Below are 20,805 nucleotides of genomic sequence, written 5' to 3' on the forward strand. Positions count from 1 at the left end.
ACACATGCTAAAATATTTAGAGATAAAGTGTCCTTACATATATGATTTACTTTGTAATTATTTTTAAAAATATATGCAGCTTGTCAAAAATCTGAGAGCTGCATATATTTTGCTGCATATAAATTATACCTCAATAAACCTGACTTTATTTAATATAGACTATATTCAAATATAGAAAATTAGATATAGATGAAGTATAAAAATAGAAGACACTAATAAGGCAAAATGTTTACAATCATTGAATCTAGGTTATAAGAATAAGAAAGTCCATTTTTTCTAACTCTATGTTTTTAAATTTTTTATGATATAAACTCTAAAAGGTTTTGAATAACTTACGAAGTCATATAGCCATTGATATAATTCTGATTTAAAATGCGACCCCAGCAGCCTGCACCCGTATCACTGTTGAAAGTGCTAAAGTCTTCAGAAGACCAAAGCTTCTTTCCAGTCAATTTTGCATCTTTTACTGTATGGGTTCCAGGATAATGAGCCCTAGGAAAAAAAAAGGTGGGAGGCAATGGAAAATGGTCACAATGTTGTACTTATATACATTTGTTGAGTGCATAAAAATACAAGTCTTCTCCAAGGTTTTCTATTTTTAAACAGTTGGGTAGCTTCCAGGTAGATAATGAATGTAAGCATCTGCTTTACGCTCTTCTGTCTCAGCATGCCAATAAAATGACAGCAAAGAAAACAAAAGGGGATAAACCTACAACAGCATATAGGATAGGAAGGAAAATCATCAATAGATAAGAAATTCCAATCTATTTCTGGAAATCACAAAATTAATGGAAGCATGTTGAAGGATGGAGATAGCAGAGAGTGCCACAGCCTAGAATACTCCAAGAGGAGAATGAAGTAAAGATAAGAGTCAGACTTCCCAGGCAAAGCTAGGGAGCTTGGGGCAATAGTAAATGAGTGAGGAGGAGGCCAAAAATAAGACTAGTGAATCTATTATATAAAGTAGTACTCTCCCCACTACTCCTGTCCTGAGAACACAGAAAGATAGCTTGGCATTTACTACCAGGCCAAAAACAAAACAAAACAAAAAACAAAACCCACAAATGGTTATGTCTTGAATAAAAAGAATAAACTACCTTGGGAAAACTATAACAGAGCAGTGGTGGCTCTTAACCTAGATGATTTTTGTCCCTGGAGGGGATATTTGGCAATCTCTGGAGACATTTTTCAACTGTTTCACCTGGGGTTGGGGAGATTTGCTACTGGTATCTAGTGAAGAGAGGCCAAAAATGCTGCTAAACATCCCACAATGCACAGGACCAACCCTACAACAAAAAATTATCCACTGAATCAATAGGGCAGTGGGTGAGAAACTGCCCCAGAAAATGAATGCCTCCTTCAATCTAGCATTTGATGGGAGGGGAGTCAGTCAGTGGAAGTATAAATGCATATTCATTACTGCAAGAGTAAAATACCCCCATAACAATGATTGTGGAAAACACTGATTATAGGAATAAAAACAAATAATAAATTTTAAATGTAAAATAGAAAATAGATTGACAAGGCAATAAGAAATCACACTAGCTAAATAACTAGGAATAAGAGCATCTACTTTTTAGATTAAGAATTATTTACAAAAAAAAATGCAAGCAGAATAATGGAGATTAAGTTAAATCATAATTCTAACCTTTGTAGTTTGGTGTAACAGTATTTATAACATCAAAAGAATGAGTGTGAATGCTTGCTTTACTTTTTAGTCATTTAATTCCATTTTAGGTCAAGAATCTTTTAGGAAAATAATCCTATCTCGTAATTCTTTATACCTAGTGAAGATGAATTAAGGCGCAATATCAATTTAGCATCCCAGGATTTCATGAGTAAGAAAATAATATACAATATATACCGCAGAACATAAAAGGAGGTATTAGAGAAAAATGAGGTTCCACTAAGATTTTACTGAGTTACTAAACTCAGGTGAAGGCAGGTTATCTATTCAATATTACAATTCTACACTACAAAGATACCAACAGAAATCTAGCATCTAACAGGACTAAGTATTCATTGTTCTGGCACTAAAACAACCAACCTGAAAAAATCTGGCTACTAGTCTTTTAAATAATATAAATTCAAAAAATTACATTTTAGATTTATTCTTCTATTCCACAACTTCATTCTATTTCCATGACATTCAGCTTTGGTACCTCAGCCAAATGTTAATTTTAAGACTCATCTAGTTGTCATCCAGCTGTCTAGTTGCCAAACGAATGCTTGGTGTCTTTGGTTAAAATAGATTTCTCTATTAAAGAAAACCCTGGAAAGTAACATGCTAGCATATTACCAATAATCAGTAGATGATAGGATTATGAGTAAATTCTACCTTTACACTTCTCTACATTTTCCAAATTTTCTATAATGACAAAATGAAAGAGTAACTATAATGAAGTTATAGGAATAGTAACTATATTGAAGTTATAGGAATATCCTTCATTCAGAAAATGATGAAACTATTACTACAGTCAAAGCCCAAATGATTTATTATATGATCTGAGCAAAGAAAGGTAGAACTAATACTAAAATCTTGGTCTTTCTCAATGTATAGATTTATTGCTAGTGTAACAAAATGTAAAGTCTCTTTAAGAATAAAAAATTTTAATGTACATAATCAGGCAAAAATTCTCTATCATTTGCAGCATTATTTTTCAAACTTCAATGACAGATAAAATTAATCTCATTGAAAGTAAACCAACTTTATAGTTTATCCTAACAGAGGAACGTATTTGTACTTTAAAAAATTAGAATTTCTGGCCAAGGCAGAACACGACAGTAGCCCAATTTCTGAAGCTCCTCAGTACTTTTCCTGAAACCGAACAGACGAACCAGATAAAGGAAAGGAAAAACTCACAGATAATACTTTCATCAAGATGACAGGGACTCCCAGGAGCCCCACAGCATCAGAAATGGCCCAGGATCAGCAGATGGTATATGGAAACTGTGTAAGTGAAAGGGGATTGGCCCACACTCACACAAAAGGAGTAGATCCTACCCTAAGGGGGAACATAGAAGACCAACTCAGGAAATTGAGAACATACATGCTTGAAGTTAGGGATGAATGCTCAAAACAGTGAATTCATTAGGAAATCAAACCCAATACTTTAACAGTTCAAATCGGATTTTTCCATTAGAAATATGATGTGAACCACCCATATATCATAATTTTAAATTGTCTAGCAGCCACATTAAAAACATGCAAAGGTCCTTACCACAATAAAACACATAAATGAAAAAAACAAACTAATTTAATTTAAAAAGCAGAAAATCATGGAGAAATAATTTTTTTTTCTTTGAGACGGAGTCCTGCTCTGTATTGCTCTGTCACCCGGCTGGAATGCAGTGGCATGATCTCAGCTCACTGCAACCTCTGCCTCCCAGATTCAAGTGATTCTCCTGCCTCAGCCTCCCAGTAGCTGGGACTACAGGCACACCTGTAGTCTTAGTAGTGACAGGGTTTCACCATGTTGGCCAGGATGGTCTCCATCTCTTGACCTCGTGATCCGACCACCTTAGCCTCCCAAAGTGCTAAGCCACCGTGCCTGGCCAAGAAAATAATTTTAATAATATATTTAACCCAATATATCCAAAATATTATCACTTAACATGTAATCAGTGTAAATCAATCGTAAATAATATTTTTATATTCAATCTTCAAAAGCCAGGGTATATTTTATACTTATAACACACCTAAACTCACACTGGCCACATTTCAAGTGTTTCATAAACATACGTGACTAGTGGCTACTGTATTGAACAATACAGCGTTAAGCAATAACAATTTCAGGAGAAGGTAGCAAATAATCAGGAATGCTGGACCCTCAACATGAAAATAAGTGCTTTGAAGTATAATCCAAATTGAATAAGGCAGGGACACTTTGTGTGAGGGAGAACAACTTTCAGTCAGTAAGGAGAACGGGGCCCAGCATAAACAGACCCTAGAAAGTACTGTAACTGTACAACAAAAATCTGCAGATATAGCACTGGCCAAGCACAACATGAATGGGGCAGGGATGAACAGTCTTCCTGTGAAGATGTGAGCCAAGAAATAGCTCCTGAACAAAATTCTAATAGTCAAAAATTGGAAACAGTCCAAATGACCATTAACAAATAATACACAGATAAGTTGTGGTGTGCTCCATTTAGCATCCAACAACTGGATGCTAAACACTAAATATGAACTACCTCTATATATAACAACATGCATTAATCTCACAAATTTATATGATATTGGCCAAAATAGCAGTTTCTATAAGATGCCATTTAAATAAAGTTTTTAAACAGGCAAAATTAGCCCACAGTGTTAGAGGTCAGATTAGTGGTTATCTTTAAGGCAGAAAGAGAGGTTAATGATTGGAAAGATTTCCAAGGAAAAATCTTTCCAAGAGGAGGTATCAGTAATCAAGCTTCTAAGGCACTGATAATTTTCTGGGTGGTGGTTATATAGGTATGTTCACTTTGTGACAATTCATGAAGCTATAATCCTATGATTTTTGTACTTTTATATATGTATGTATATATGCTGTAACACATTATAAGTTTTTATAACAACTAAAAATTTTTAAAGATGAATTGTTAAAGATATAGGAAACTAAAATGAAAGAATTATAGAATTATTATTTTTAAAAACACATTTTATAAATGAAGACTAAACTAGAAGGAACATAAGACAGAACAGACACTATGGAAAATGCAGTAAAGAATATAGAATAGTAAACACTGAAAAACATAAATAGATAGAGAAACATTCAGAGAAATACAAAATAAAGCCATATGCAAATAAGACCAAGATGTATAACTGGCGCTTCTAAAAAGTAGACCAAAATAATGGAGCAGAATAATGATTTAACTTATAACTTAAGTAAACCTTACTGAAATAATACTTATATATATATATATATATTAAGAGGGTGCTAATTCAAGAAGGAGATGTTAAGAAAAAAAAAAAAAAAAAGAGGCCCCTACCATATATCTGGAAATAGTAAAGTATATACAACAACTAAGCTTTAAAGATAAATAAAAATATTCTTTGGACATAACAGGAATTGTGTCAAGTTACTTATAAGGAAAAGAAAATATCTCTGGAGTCAAAATTCTTAACGGCAACATTTTATGTAAATAACAAATGGAACAAAGTTTATGATACTCAAGGATTAAAAAAGGATTATATCCAGTCAAACTGTCCTTCAAGTATAAAGGTCATAGATAAACATCAATAAATATATAAACACATCAAGAAATATTGTTTCCATTAGCACTCTCTGACACATGTAATAGATAATTACACTTCTGACATCCAAGAAACCAAGAGAGAAACTTCGGCCAAAGATTTGAAGGTGAGCATTTAATATGTTTAATAATAGAGCTAGATTAAAAGAAATAATAATTAAATAGCATATAAATATTACACACTTGGCTAAAGTACAACTAATATAGCTACATGAAATAGGACAAGAGAAAAAGAAGGTGAAATGTAAACTAAGTTTGCAGATTATTTGGGAGTAAACAGTTATAACTTGCAGCTGTCAAATGAATATAGTAGAAGCTTAAGTTCATGTAAGTTCATATAAGAGTACGAAAATTAAAACTAAGATAATTCTGGCAATTAAAACTCCATGGTAGGGGAGAAAAGGGGAGAAAGAAGTTATCAAATGATTTTAGTACTGCTTATAATAAATCCATAGACAATAACTAAATAAAGAGGAAACCAAGAGTATTAGTATGAAGCAGTTCCTTGACTTCAGCACCATTAATATTTTGGGCTGGATAATTTTTTGTTATGGGAACACTACCCTGTATACTAGGATGTTTAGAAACATTCATGGCCTCCATCCATTGGATTCCAGTGGCACCACCCTACCTATTTGTGGCGATTAAAAATATTTCCAAGCATTGCCAAATGTCCCCTGGGAGGCAAAATTATTGCCAGCTGAAAATACTGGTATAAAGGTATAAATCAGTATAAATATAACTGACAGAACCAATAACAAACCTTGCCAAATAACAAAAGAAACACCTATTTAAATAAATATGAAGTAAACAAATTACATAACAGAATAGCTTGTATTACTACATGCATAGTATAAATCATTCAATAACAAAAGACAATATAGTAGCATAGAAAACACAAGTATCAGTTATATCTAAAAATGAGTTTAACTCATTCATTAAAATATACATTTTGAGAGGAGCTTCAAAAAAGCAAAATCTAACTCTATGCTATACGCAAGCAATGCACCTAAAGGAAAATGCCCTTGAAAGGTAAAGAATAAAAGGGCAAATATATAACAGGCAAATACTAAAGAAAAGAAAGCAGGGAACTCTTAGTCACACAGAAAGTAGAATTCAAATCAAGAAGCTTTAAACAAGACAAAGAATGGCATAGTCTAAAGGTAATAGTCATAAATCATAATAAAAATAAAACATTCATCAGTATTTATGTACCAAATAACAAAGCAGAAACTTCCACACAGCAAAAACTGCGCTAAGGTTGAAAAGAGAAATAGATCCCACTAATACAAGGAAACAAGCACACTTGGTATCCCCAAATAGTTCAAGTGGACAAAATAGTTAAAATACAAAATACCTGAAAAATATAATCAAAACAGTAGATATTATATACTCAATTCTATATCCTAATAAAGAATACATCTTAAAAGTCAAAATATGAGATAGTCAAGAAAAATGTGAAGGATTTTTCAGATTTTTTTTTAATAAGCTCCTGAGAAATTTCCAAAAAAAAATGTAAATAATTCATTTGGTATTAAATGGCCACAATGTAATAATATTAGAAATTAATGATAAAACAGCCCTATGAGATAAATCTAAAGCAGTACTCAGAGGAATATTCATTACATTAAAATGCCTATATCATAAAAAAATGAAATACACATCTAAATCCTTCATGAAGATACAGTAAAACTCCTACTTTCATATTTTTTCATAAGAAAATATATTTAAGATGAACACAAGTTTGTTTTCCTTCAAGATTTCAAATATTTATGAAAGCTTTAACAACAGCAAAAATTCCCTTTTAATCTCAATGTATAAAATGTTTAAATATAATGAAGAAATGTAATTTATCTTGCAAAAAAACTTAAGCCTAAATCTAACCTAATCACACCTTTACCAATTTCAAAATCATTAAAAAGGATAGATGAAGGCCAGGCACAGTGGCTCACGCCTGTAATCCCAGCACTTTGGGAGCCTGAGGCGGGTGGATCACAAGGTCAAGAGATCAAGACCATCCAGGCCAATATGGTGAAACCCCGTCTCTGCTAAAAAATACAAAAATTAGCTGGGCGTGGTGGTGTGTGCCTATAGTCCCAGCTACTTGGGAGGCTGAGGCAGGAGAACTGCTTGAACCCGAGAGGCGGAGGTTGCAGTGAGCCAAGATCGCTTCACTGCACTCCAGCCTGGCACCTGGTAAGGGTGAAATCAGTAAAATCCAGACTGACAGAAAGTTTATAAGACAACCCCCTTCTTCAACAAATTAAAAGAAAGAAAAAGAGCAAGAACCTAAAGATCAGAACAGATTTAAATATCAACCAATTCACAATGTATGAATTTTAAAGGGCTCCAGGTTCACTCAAATAAAATTTTAAAATAATAATAATGAATATTTAATAATATCAAAAAACTATTACATTTTAGGTGTAATAATGGTATTGTTTATGGTAACTAAAAAAATAATCCTTATCTTTGGAGATACACACACAGTAATATTTTTATGGGAGAAATAATATAATGTCTGGACTTCATTTCAAGGTAATAATGTAGGGAGGAAGGGAAGAGGAGTAGATAGGTGCATGGATGAAGAATTGTCCATGGGTTCATAGTTCAGGAAGCTGAGTGATAAAAACATAGATATTCATTGTATTATTCTGCCTATTTTTGTGTATATTCAAAATCTTTCTTTAAAAGTAAGGCACATGGAGAGATCAATCAGTCTTCACAATGGATAAAGAAGGAATTCTATACACACACACACACACACACACACACACATTTTCTATTTTTCAAATGCTTATATCCTGTGTCATGGTAGATAAAATATAAATTCCCTTTTTAAAAAAATTCATCCAATGAGGTCAAGGCCCAGAGGGCTAAAAGGCAGAAATGAAATAAGAGTAGGGGTCAAAACTATACTACTAAGGAAGCATGATAAAAGTTATTGTCAGTGACCATAATGAACCATTTACAAATGTGTTCATGCAAGAACCTCCAGCCATAGAATATCTGAGAGGTAGAAACTAATTTCACAACTCTGTCTTTATAATTTCTGAAATTACATACAGGTATTACTCTGCCCCTTAATCTAAAACAAAGCCCTGTTTTATTATTCCAAACATCAACATGTTTTTTAAAAGTTATTAATCATATTTGTCATAGAAAGATCCTAAAATACATTTAAAAGAGAAAGTAATGAACTATGAGCTATGCGTGCTTCAGGTAAGTAAATACAGGAGCGCTACCTTCTGAAAATGTAATCAAATGGGGAAAAGGCAAGAAAAATATAGTCAATACACAGAGAAAGCAACCAGAAACTGCTAGTTTTCCAAGTAAAATGTGCCTTACCCTATAACATCAATCGCCTTTAAGAGTTCGGCATCAAGCAGCATGGAAGCAGAAATGGACTCCCAGAGACTATCACTTGCTATGATTTTCACTTGCTGGAGACCTTGATAGTTCAGCATTTTTCTTAATACCTTTTAAAGTAATAAACAGAACATATGAAAGGATACAAATGAATTTTTAGCTGTTGAATTTATGACCAAGATAGATAAAGTATTGTTAAAAATCAGCAGTCTGGAAAATAGCTTTTTTTTTTTTTCTGAGACAGAGGCTCACTCTGTCACCTAGGCTGGAGCACAGTGGGATCATCTCAGCTCACTGCAGCCTCTGTCTCCTGAGTGCAAACAATTCTCCTGCCTTAGCCTCCTAAGTACCTGGGATTACAGGTACATGCCACCATGCCTGGCTAATATTTGTATTTTTTAATAGAGATGGGGTTTCACCATGCTGGCCAGGCTGGTCTTGAACTCCTGACCTCATGGATGATAATTTCAATACTATATTTTCTCAATAGAAACATGCCTCTTATGGAAAATAAAAGCATTATCATTAAAATAACCTACTTCACTAGGAATGTAAAATGAAAAAAAAAAAACAGAAGGAGTAAAGTGTTTTAGAGGATTTTCACTTTGACTTTAAAATTACATTTAACCATAGAAATATGGGTGGTGGGAAACTGAAATAAAAATAATCAAATAGTACTACCCCGAAATAACCACCATTATTTTGCTATGCATTCTTCCAGGTAGTTTCCTGTGCAGACATAATAATAAAATGGGTAACATATTAATTATACCATTTGGCAAAATGCTTTATATTATCATTTTAAGTAATTTCCAACATCTTCAAATATTTTGCCATTATTAAACCGGAGAGGAAATAAAATTTACCTGTAGGAATGTCCACCCACAAAAATTAAAAGTAACAAGCTAAATTCTAAAGAGAAGTTAGCAAAGCACAAACAGTATCTACTTTAGTACTCAATACTATGCTTGGGGCCATCATGAGTCTAAAAGAAGTATGAGATGGAGCCCTCACCCTTAGGTGGCAAACACATTCAGCAAGACACCAAAACTAACAGGATGTATTAGAAAATCAAAGGGCAGGTACAGACCAAAACGTATGGATTGCCTATATGTAAATCTAGAGCAGAGAAAAGGATACATCATTTTACACAGGATCAGGAAATCAGATTTCATACCATAAGCATTTCTTGATGAATGGATCCAAATACGGCCACCATTATAACCCCAAGGACATAGAAATTTCTAGCAGCAGATGCTCAATACTGATTGAAGAAATTAAGAAAGAACAAAGAATTTCAAAAGCTCTCTCTTCACATTCCATTCCAATTTCTCTGAACTAGGGGAATTTCAAATTAATTTGCTCTTTTAGGAGGCAAATAATAAAAGCTCATTAAATCCATGGTATAATTTTCAATAGACGGTTTCTTCAAACAGATATATCATAGGATTTTAGAAAATGTGGTGAGAATTACAGGTGGCAATCTAAGTTCACCTTTCAAACCGGATCAATTGAGTCCTAGGACACCCTAGAAGCTGCATGAACAGATGCTTCATAGAAAACAGAGACCAACTCTCGAGATTCAGTAGGATTGAGAATCCCTATCCCTCTAGCAGGAGATCAATCCTGAATTTCATCACCCTGAAGTTCTTCTTATTCTTCCAGAGCAGAAGAATAGCAACTTGGTCAAATTTGCATTTTTCACTATGGATGTATCTAGCTTTTCTAGTACTAGTGCTAGACAATCCCAGTAAGACTTACTTTTTTATACATTGTATTTTAATAACATTCCAAAATTTACAAGTCTACATGCTGTGATTTCTAAATAAATTTCCATCCCAAAGTCATTATGAATAGCAGCATTCTTTTGAGCAAAGTTTTACCTAACATATTTTCAGATTCTGTTTTTGTTACAGAATTTTCTCCTCCAGAAAAAGCTTAAATAGAAGCTCTATTTATAAGATAAATGGAAAGGAATTTATTATGGTTGAACTGAATGAAGGTCCAAAGACACACCCTTCCATTTCCATCCACTATCCTAGATCCTAGATGAGATTTTCCAGACACAATTTAGAAAACCTAAGAATACCACTGAAAACCAAAGTAAATTATAAATATCCATAGCAAAAAAAAAAAAAAAAGGAAAAAAAAAAAAAAAAAAAAAAAAAAAAAAAAAAAAAAAAAAAAAAAAAAAAAAAAAAAAGGAAAACAGAAAAAAACAGAAACAATACCCTTGTCATCTTTAGATAAATTGCTCCTTTGTATTTTATTTATTTCTACTGTTAAAAACAAATCCTTATTCTTTCCAGGGGTCATCTTGTTGTCCCATAAAATATATATTTATTAAGGTTATCCAGTCCGAGCACCTACATTCATTTGTCATTATTGAACTGTTTGTGATAGGCATTTCTTTTGTGTGTGTGTGTGTGTGTGTGTTTGAGACAGACTCTTGCTCTTGTTGCCCAGGCTGGAGTGCAATGGAACGATCTCGGCTCACTAAAACCTCCGTGCCTCCCAGGTTCAAGTGATTCTCCTGTCTCAGACTCCCAAGTAGCTGGGATTACAGATGTCTGCCACCACACCCAGCTAATTTTTTTGTATTTTTAGTAGAGATGGGGTTTCACGATATTGCCCAGGCTGGTCTCAAACTCCTCACCTCAGATGATCCACCCCCCTCAGCCTCCCAAAGTGCTGGGATTACAGGCGTGAGCCACCACGCCTGGACTACAATAGGCATTTCAACAAACAGAACACAGATTCCAATAAAATCTTACTGGAAAAAAATGGCAAATACAAAGTAAAAAGATTTTGTTTTCCTGAGAGATTTTACTACAGGAAAACTAAAGGTTAAGAGAAAAGGAAATGATGTCTGAACTGTTTAAAGCCCTGAGAATGTGTCTTAAAGTAAGAATTTGTCTTTCAAACCAGGTTAGTTGAATTAGAATGCATTAGAGTCAGCAACAGACTCTTAATAGTAAAAAAGTTAAAATAAAATACCACCCGGTCTTATTTCATTAGTTTAAAAGAAAATGGAAACCAGACTCTAATAGTTTTAATGCTTCCCTCAAATGAAAAGAACACAAGAGAGACACGTGTATGATCACAAGAAAATAAAACTTAAGGTTTGAAATGTCAAATTTGGGTATTTAAAAAGTTCATCACCTTTCACTATGAGGATGCTATAGCAATGCCATCCACCTGATTACAGAGTTATCCACTACACATGTACCAACTTGGCTTCTGCTCTGTCCCCTTACTGCTCTTATCAGACCTGTGCTCATAGCAGTCATGACTTTTCACGAATAATTCCTGTGCTCCAATCTTATTACTAGCTCCACTGCCCTGCCCTGACTCCCTCACCCTTTCTGCCCACATCACCACACTCCCACCTGCCTACTTCAACCTGGAATTGACCTTGAGTTATCTAGCTCTGGCTGCAACAGATCTTCTCAACCTATGCCTTCTCTACCCCTACGATGACAGATGAATGAAAATATGCCATTATTTCAGTGAATACATTGGCTTACTAATGGGGGTCAGTGGCTCCACTCTTCCTCTAATACATCTTTCATGATTTGTTTTTCCCCCAAATCCCTTTGCCTCTCAGTCTTCACTTCTTTGCACATGTTATGCCCCTGCCTCAGCAACGTGGAGAGTTCCTATCTATCCCTTCTTGAAGATTCAAATTATACATCACCTCCTCTCATCAACCCAGGCAGAGGTGTCATCTCCTCTGCGCACCTTCTGAACCCTATAGGTGTATTATTCCATTAGAGAAATTGTGACACATTTTAACTGTCTATATCTGACTCTGCACCACACTTCCCAATATACAAAATCCTTTCGAGTAGAAAATAATATTTTCTATCCTTATATTCCAACCATATGCACAATGCCTAAAAAACTAGTGTTAACTAAATAAATGCTCTCTGATTAACTAAATGAATAGATGAAAGAAATATATTGAATCATATCTACTTAAGGACATAAAACACTGAATTTAAAGAAAAATTTTTTCCTTAAACACGCAGGTGCAAGTATCTTTTTCAGACAATGACTTCTTTTCCAGTGGATAGATACGCAGTAGCAGGATTGCTGGATTTGCGAAAATATGAAACTAGCCCAAAGGCCCATCAATCAGTAAGTCGATAAAGAAACTGCGGTATATGTAGATGATGGAATACTATTCAGCCACAAAAAAAGGAATGCACTAATGGCATTTGCAGCAAGCTGGATGGGATTGGAGACTATTATTCTAAGTGAAGTAACTCAGAAAGGGAAAACCAAATATCGTATGTTCTCATTCATAAGTGGAAGCTAAGTTATGAGGGTGCAAAGTCATAAGAATGATACAATGGACTTTGAAACTGAGGGGGAAAAGATGAGAAGGAGGTGAGGGATAAAACACTATAAATTTGGTTCAGTGTATACTGCTCACATGATAGGTTCACCAAAATCTCACAAATCACCACAAAAGAACTTACGCATGTAACCAAATACCACCTGTTCTCCAAAAACCTATGGAAGCTTTTTTAAAAAAATTTTTAACTAAAGAAAATTTTTTAAAACCTGAAATAAAATATTGTCACAAAATTATATTTCTTGGATAAGATACATAAAGTGAGACAAAGGAACTGAAAAGTAAACTAGAGAACAGCTCCACCTGAAAAGTAAAACTGCCATTTTTTTCCAATGGCAGAAATTATTATTCTGTTTTTCCTTGGTTGGAAAATAACAATTACGGTAGTTGCCTCATAGGTAGGTTGTGAGAATTAAATGGAGGTAAATAGTTAGGAGAAGTGGCTCAAAAATAACACAACTAGCAGATGTTATTGCTACCTCTTTGCTAATCATGAAGAGAAACATGTACTATAATATACTCCAATAGAAACATGTACATGAAGAGAAACATGTACTATAATATACTCCAATGGAAAACAAGAATGAGAACATATGCCACAAATTTTGACAAAAGACAAAGAAAAAAACTACACTTCTTGAAGTCCTACAAGTCTAAAATGATATAATTGCCTCATAAAATTTATCAGAATTCTAAAACTAATTAATTTTAAAATAGAAAAATCCAACAAGACCCTTTAGACAAAGACAATTCAGGGCTCACAAAGAATTAGACATGCTTTAATATCAATAATATAAACACTGTTAAGATTTTGCTTGAATTTCATGTCACAACCAGCAAAACAAATGACTGTAGTATAAAAAATATGGTATTTCCAACACAAATTTCCTACTAATTTCTGTGTTTGGAACCATAAGGAATTATTCACTAATAAGTTAAAGACAGAAAGATATTAAAGTTGTACATACCTTAATATAATTGACATTATATGACCTCTCATTCCAAATCTGCAAAACAAAAAGTCAAAAAAGTCTGAATTGAAAGTTCTGAAATGTCAGAAAGTACATCATTAAGATATCATTTCTCTCATCATCTTTCATATTACCTGATAAGCCATTTTTTAACCTTATGCAATATCCTGCCATAGAATTTATAATTTTAAGATAGTATAACTTTTAAAAAATTAAAATATTATTTTAAAAAATATTAAAATATTCAGTATTTTTCAAAAAGTCATTTATTCCAAAGGTTTTCAATAATGGAATATTCATTAATTCATTCAACAAATATCGACAGTGCAACATGTGCCAGAGACTATACTAGGCATTGGAAAACTAATAGATATGGAGACTATTATAACAGTTATGACAAGATCCCTACAGGCACACTGAAAGCCAAGTATTAACATGTATAATGTATAGAAGTAATGTCTTAAAGCATACGCAGAGAATCACAGTAATACACTAGTCACAAAAGCAAACTCTGAATGAGGATGGATAAAAGGCACATATTTATTGATTAGGTTTAGAATCATGAAGCACGGAAATTCAGAATTGAAAGAACTTCCATAACTCCACAGTTGAGAAAACTGTTAACAGAGATGATCCTAGAATCCAGGTGCAGGTCTGTTTACTCCAATGATACAGGAAAAGAGTTTATGAATGAAACTCCTCACGACAGCATGTGTTATCATGAATCTAAACAAGATGTAAATCACCCATTACTTGTGACCATACCATAACAGAAAGCTATTAGACCAAACCTACATTTAGTCTCACTATGGGTTATAAATGTCCTGACATTTAAGAAAGTTCTCAGGCTGGGTGCAGTGGCTCACGTCTGTAATCCCAGCACCTTGGGAGGCTGAGGTGGGTGGATCACGAGGTCAGGAGTTTGAGACCAGCCTGGCCAATATAGTGAAACCCCGTCTCTACTAAAAATACCAAAAATAAAAAAAAATGTAGCTGGGCCTGGTGGTGAGCGCCTATAATCCCAGCTACTCAGGAGGCTGAGACAGGAGAATCACTTGAACCCAGGAGGTGGAGGTTGCAGTGAGCCAAGATCGCACCACTACACTCCAGCCCAGGTGACAGTGCGAGATAATGTCTCATAAAAAAAAAAGAAAAAAGAAAGTTCTCAAATATAAATATTTTCAGTCATAATTTGGAAAAAAAAAATGGCAAAAATTAGTATATCCTTTCTTCTGGCTTCCTCCAGCCCTTGGCTCGTCTTCATGCCCTGTATCATCATGTAGTATTGCAGTTTTTATGTTCCAGTGTCTACCTCTCTTATAGAACACAAGAGCTTATTAATCTTAGCAGCCCTACAATATTACAGTCACAGTTCCTGCAACACAGTAGGAGCTCAATAATTGTTTCCTAACAATCTAAATCATGATTACATGAAAATGTTTAAGTATCAGTTTTAACTGATGGTATATTAATAAGCAAATGATTATGGAGGCCCACTATGTGTATGTTAAGGCTGTGTGGGGTACAATGCAGTCTGAGGCATGCATCCACCTAGCCAATAGATAAGCCAGACATGGTATCATGTTTCACACTTTTTAAATCTTTAAAAGGTGCTAAATAACAGTTTGGGACAGGTGGAAGCAGATTTCAGCTCGCCTGTCAAATCTGGCCCATCATCTGTAATTTTACATCTTCAGAGCTATAAGTGTTTTTAGTTTTAAATGGTTACATTTTAAATAGCAATATATTTACCTCAAGATCCTCAGTATTGCCATTTGGCCCACAAACCCAAAACTATTTATGCTCTGGACTTTTAATAAAAAGTTTGCCAATCTTTGGCTTAGGACAACAGTAGAATAAAATGAGACTAACCCATAAGCTGTATAGAAACACAATATTGTTGTAGGAACCAGAGAAACCAGGGAAAGCTTTGAAGGAGAAGTTGAGTTGGGTTGATACCAAAGAAAAGAACAAAAAACCCAGCTCAGAGAAAGGAGGTATACCCTTAGTACAGTTTTCAAAAGTGGGAACATTTGGGATGGGCAAAGGGGAGCAATAAATGGTCACATGTACTTAGTTTGTGTTATTATCAAACACCCCAGTAGGACAAATTAGCCTCAAGACATAAAATGGTTAGTCAAAAAGTACCACAAAATCAAATTATGTTTTTAAATTACAAATAAATATCTAAAACTTAATCATATTTTAAATACATTACTAACTCCAATATAATCAATGTCCAAGTCATGATAACGCTTGGCACCCACAATCCAGGTTACCACATAATAGGCAGTCAGCTGAAGATTGACATAAGGCCAGTTGAAACCTTTTCCCAGCCATCCAGGGAATGACCATGGCAACCCTACAGAGAGACGGGAAGAGGCAAAGAAAGAGGAGGTATAATGGTGTTGGTGCTGCTGAAAATTAAAAAAAAAAATTTTAAGCATTCAACTAGCAAAAAATCAATACAGATCTGACTAAAGGAAAGATTACATGCCATACAAAAATTATTGAAATCCTTTCCAATCTATAGACCCTATAATTTCTTATTGATCCCTCGAGTCAGGTCCCATAATTTCAAATGTTCTTTCCAGGAAAAACAAAAATAACAAAGACAAACACCTCTCTCAAAGACACTTACCAGTAGAAAGAAATGTACCGTATGTTTTAACTTAACATCTCCACTCACTGTTGGAATGTTCAATATTCAACTTCTGTTCTCTGAGGTCAAACCAAAGAATTCTAAAAGGCTTATGCCAAACTACTCCTTTGAGTTATGTATAACACAAATTTATCATTCACTAGTACATCTTCTTACAATTTAAAGGTCCTTAAAATATTAATTAGGCAATCTAATTTAGCAAAACTAGTTTTTTCTTCTATCACTATAAATGGCAATGACTCAATAGAGAAATATACCCTTGTTAAGTGATACACGTCAAATGAGTCCATGTTCTTCCAATAACCCTGATTTATGTTTAAGTTAAAAAATGAGAAAAGTAGAAAAGTACTTATTAAAATTCTAAATCTAAATTGTTACTAACATATTAATATAAGCTCAACAGTTATGTTCCTCAGCAACAAATATATTACCAAACTAGTTCACCACTGAAAAAAATGAAAATCGAAATGACAAAATGCTTATTTTCTAAACTCAGCAGGAACGCCTAAGTGTATCACATAAGAAACGTTAACATTGGAGTAATGGAATTCTTGAAGACAATGAAATGCTAAATGCTATCTGAAGGCCCACCATGTGTAAGTCTTTGTTAGGACATGGTTTAGCATGCCATATTTTCTACATTTAAATGAGGTCTGACCTTGGCAGCAGTCCAATGAATATGTGCTGATTCAGTGATGCTTTTACTGCTCACAACATTTCTGTAATCTCTTACAAAAGCCCATTTATAAAGAACATACTTACTCCTATTTCTTTTAACTTAGAAAATACTAATTTAATCCTTATTGTTGAGAAAATTATTTTTTAAATAACTTGAAATCAGGTCTTTAAAACGAATCAATTTCATTTAACTTCGTTTGAATTTAAGCCTGTTTCAAAAAATCAAATTCATTTCAAATGATGAAAAAAATCCTACCACTCTGGATGTTTGAAATATTTCACAGGCTCTGTAGGCATTCTCAAAGAACTGTGAAATGTATATAGTCCCATTTAAGCAACTAGCCAATGATCCTTCCAATAGAACCTAACCCCCACAGGTGCAGGAACTGGGGGCTGAATTGGCTTCCTGAGTCCCTAGAACAGTGACCAGCATATTGTTGAAGTTCAAAAACTAGCAAACAAACAAAAAACACTTTTGTATATACCTTTTCTAAAAATGGGGTTTACTAATACATGTAGTATACAATTTTGTAACTAGTTAGGTGTACCACTGCATGTAATATACAGTTTTATGAATAGAATTACCCTTTTACAAATATTGATGACAGATTTTGTGAGGGAAAGTAGCTTAGCATCATAGAAACAAAGAATTAGGTGCTAAAACTGACTTTGCCATTTACTGTCTATGACCTTAGGTCAGTGACATAACCTTCTGAAGCCTCTACTGCTTCTTCCTGTAAAATGGAAAGAGTCATGCCTTACTCCACAGGTATCATAAGGATTCAATATAATATACAAGGGCACAGAAAGGATCACCCCTGGCACATGCTTTGCTGCTGGCAGAATACTGATGGTATTAATGATATTATGAGTACTTCAGTAGTAACAGAGATTCCACCAACATGATTCAGAATTTAAAAATTAAAGGAAAAGACACTGAAGATGCATTGCAAACTTCATTTCTTACCAATGAGTGTAATATTAGGATTCCTCTTCTTAGCTTCCTTCATTAACCACCACTCATATCCCCGGAAATAATTCTCATCTAGTGCATAGTGCATGTGGGAGGGCTCAGTGCCATCTGAATAGAGGAGAGCAAAAATGGAAGAAAATGATCCATGAATGGTACTTCCTAGGACCATCTCACTCCCCGCACACCCCCGCAACACACTTCACAAAAGCAGTATTCCAGTTCTAATCCTGAAGTTGGGCAAATTATAATCTTATACAACTTAAGGATGGATGATAAAAGCATATTATTTCATCCTTTTTCATTATCTTAAGCATTATAAAAGTCCTAATAAAACCATGACCTTCTATTATAAGGAGTACTGAGAGAAATGTTATCACTTCATATAACTAAAAATTCCCATTATTCATTCTTCTGGGCTTTTGCTCTCTCTGTGGGTTTCAAATCCCCATGTCCTCTCTCTGTGGTTTTCAAATTCCATGTCCTCTCTCTGCAGTTTTCAAATCCCCATGTCCAATTTGTAGTTCTCATTATCTCAACTTACAGCTTATCAACTCTGGATGTGAATCCCTGGGCTCCTGGGCCCTGTTCTCAGACCCCACACCTTTAGCCTATAATATGTCTTGATATAGGAAGAGTTTTGAGAAAAAAAAGGAATAAGTATACATATCCACTCTAAGAATAACAAAATTCTACACTAACATCTGCAGTTAATAGAGGTTACATTATCATAGCCCTGAGGTAGGTAACTGCTATCAAAGTCCACATATATTCCCATAGTTCACAAACATGCTAAGTAGGGCCTTCCAAGAGGCCCTTGCCCATTTCTTCTTAAAGGTAAACATCAGAAGTCAGAAGAACTGCCTGTATATGTATCTCTACCTCTAATTTAGCTTTAGTAAGTGAAATTAGCCTATCATTATCAATTCTGCCTAAAAGCTTTTAAGAGTAAAATGCAATAGCTTGGGGAAAGTTTCTGTTACGGAGGTTTCTTTTGTTTTCGCTTTGCACTTTTTCTTTTAACCTAAACACTAATACCACCACACAGACATACCTGTTTAACAAAGAATTACTTCCAAATCACTAGCAGGAATACAAGTATGCAGAAGATACTCTAGAGTTCATTATAATGGAATCTGACCTATAAATAATAAGCTATATCTAATCATAGAATTTTTTTTTCCTTCTTCCTGGAAACAGAAGAACTATAAACTGCTAATTGATAACATGGACTACCCAAAGCCAATCAAAATAGTTACAATGAAGACTGAAGATTTAGTGATTAAAGATAGTTTTGTTTTTAAAAGAAAAAAAGCTGTATCTCTGAAACACTGGTTACATATGTTTTTACCACATAAGTTAATAACATTTTATATATTCTATACAAAATTAAAATATTTCTAACTTATCAATAGAATTCAAAACTGTCCCTACACTCTGTCTTGTGTATATAGGTTTTAGAAAACTGTGGATTTGTTTACTACTGATTACTTCAACTAAATAAGCAATTTGAAGTCTGAATACTGTTTTTGACAGAACAGTCATATTCTATATAATACCTTAAAATAGTTACAGTTAAAAAATAAGGAACAATCTAATAAGCGACAATCAATCTCAAAAGCATTTGTATTGTTTACACATATTCTGAAATCAGTCTATATGGTGAGGTATAGATTAAAATGTTGATGGGGGAAATCCTGTCTCCCAAATTCTCCTACCTGTTGTCTGCCCATCACCACCTATTTCCACTTTTAGAATATGCAAAGAGGCACCAAAATTTGGCTGTGAAAAGAAGTGACAGTATTAACATAGTGCTGTATTCTATGAAGCTTCAAGACAATTACTAATCACTGCCTTTGGTTTTACAGGTGCAAAAACAAAAGCAAAACTTCATACAGCAATTTATTCTCAAAGTAATCTGCCATTTTTTCGAAAACTAGAATTGTGAAGTTAATAAATTCTATGATGAAATTCACCATACAGTTTCTAAACTATCACAGGTACCATGAAATAATTATTTTTTCATTACCTTAAAGAGATAATCCAATATTTGAGAACGATAGGGCTCTGGGTAATTAACCAGAAGTCGGGAGGTTGCCTAAAAAAAAAAGTTTTTAAAAGTATGACTAAAAGAAATTCAATCATGACTGCTTGTCTGCAGTGTTCACACCACCTGGTATACACATAGCCTCAGGCAAGGTCAGGCTGTGGAAAAGCACCTCACAAGTTGTTTGTCTGCCCTTTCTGTGCCAATCATTGGGTAAGCAGGGCTGCTATTTGACAGCTAAAAGGTTATCTTCTGCTTGGATGAGGGTTAACTAGGAGGTAAGCTTGCTAGCCTCATGATCACAAACTTACCTTGAAACGTAGCTTTTCTACCTTAAAACCACTTGGCAACGATATCTCAGGATTAAGATGAGAGGGTTGAATCTCAGGTAATTTTTCCCCTTAACATCTTCCAGAAAACATCACAAGCAGCAATGCTGAAAGGAAGCACTGCTTTCCCCATCCTCATAAACTCTGCCTGTTACTATTAAGAATAACCAGCAGGCCGGGC

The 20,805-nt window shown here is 34.2% G+C and overlaps 1 protein-coding gene across 3 annotated transcripts in view; it reads right to left on the bottom strand.

The window, feature by feature from the left end:
- The window catches only part of GALC (galactosylceramidase), a 65,261-nt gene that overhangs the window by 39,862 nt on the left and 4,594 nt on the right, over positions 1 to 20,805 (bottom strand). For all 3 annotated transcript variants that reach the window (XM_017524619.2, XM_017524620.2, XM_037737105.1), the window contains exons 2-8: positions 20,278 to 20,346; positions 19,967 to 20,030; positions 18,246 to 18,359; positions 16,161 to 16,300; positions 13,936 to 13,974; positions 8,587 to 8,717; positions 337 to 492 (exon numbers count right to left, since the gene is read on the bottom strand). In XM_017524619.2, the coding sequence (XP_017380108.1) occupies positions 337 to 492; positions 8,587 to 8,717; positions 13,936 to 13,974; positions 16,161 to 16,300; positions 18,246 to 18,359; positions 19,967 to 20,030; positions 20,278 to 20,346 (713 nt within the window). The remainder of the gene's footprint in view (positions 1 to 336; positions 493 to 8,586; positions 8,718 to 13,935; positions 13,975 to 16,160; positions 16,301 to 18,245; positions 18,360 to 19,966; positions 20,031 to 20,277; positions 20,347 to 20,805) is intronic.

This window comes from Cebus imitator, unplaced genomic scaffold, assembly GCF_001604975.1.
Source record: "Cebus imitator isolate Cc_AM_T3 unplaced genomic scaffold, Cebus_imitator-1.0 Scaffold34, whole genome shotgun sequence".
NCBI lineage: Eukaryota > Metazoa > Chordata > Mammalia > Primates > Cebidae > Cebus > Cebus imitator.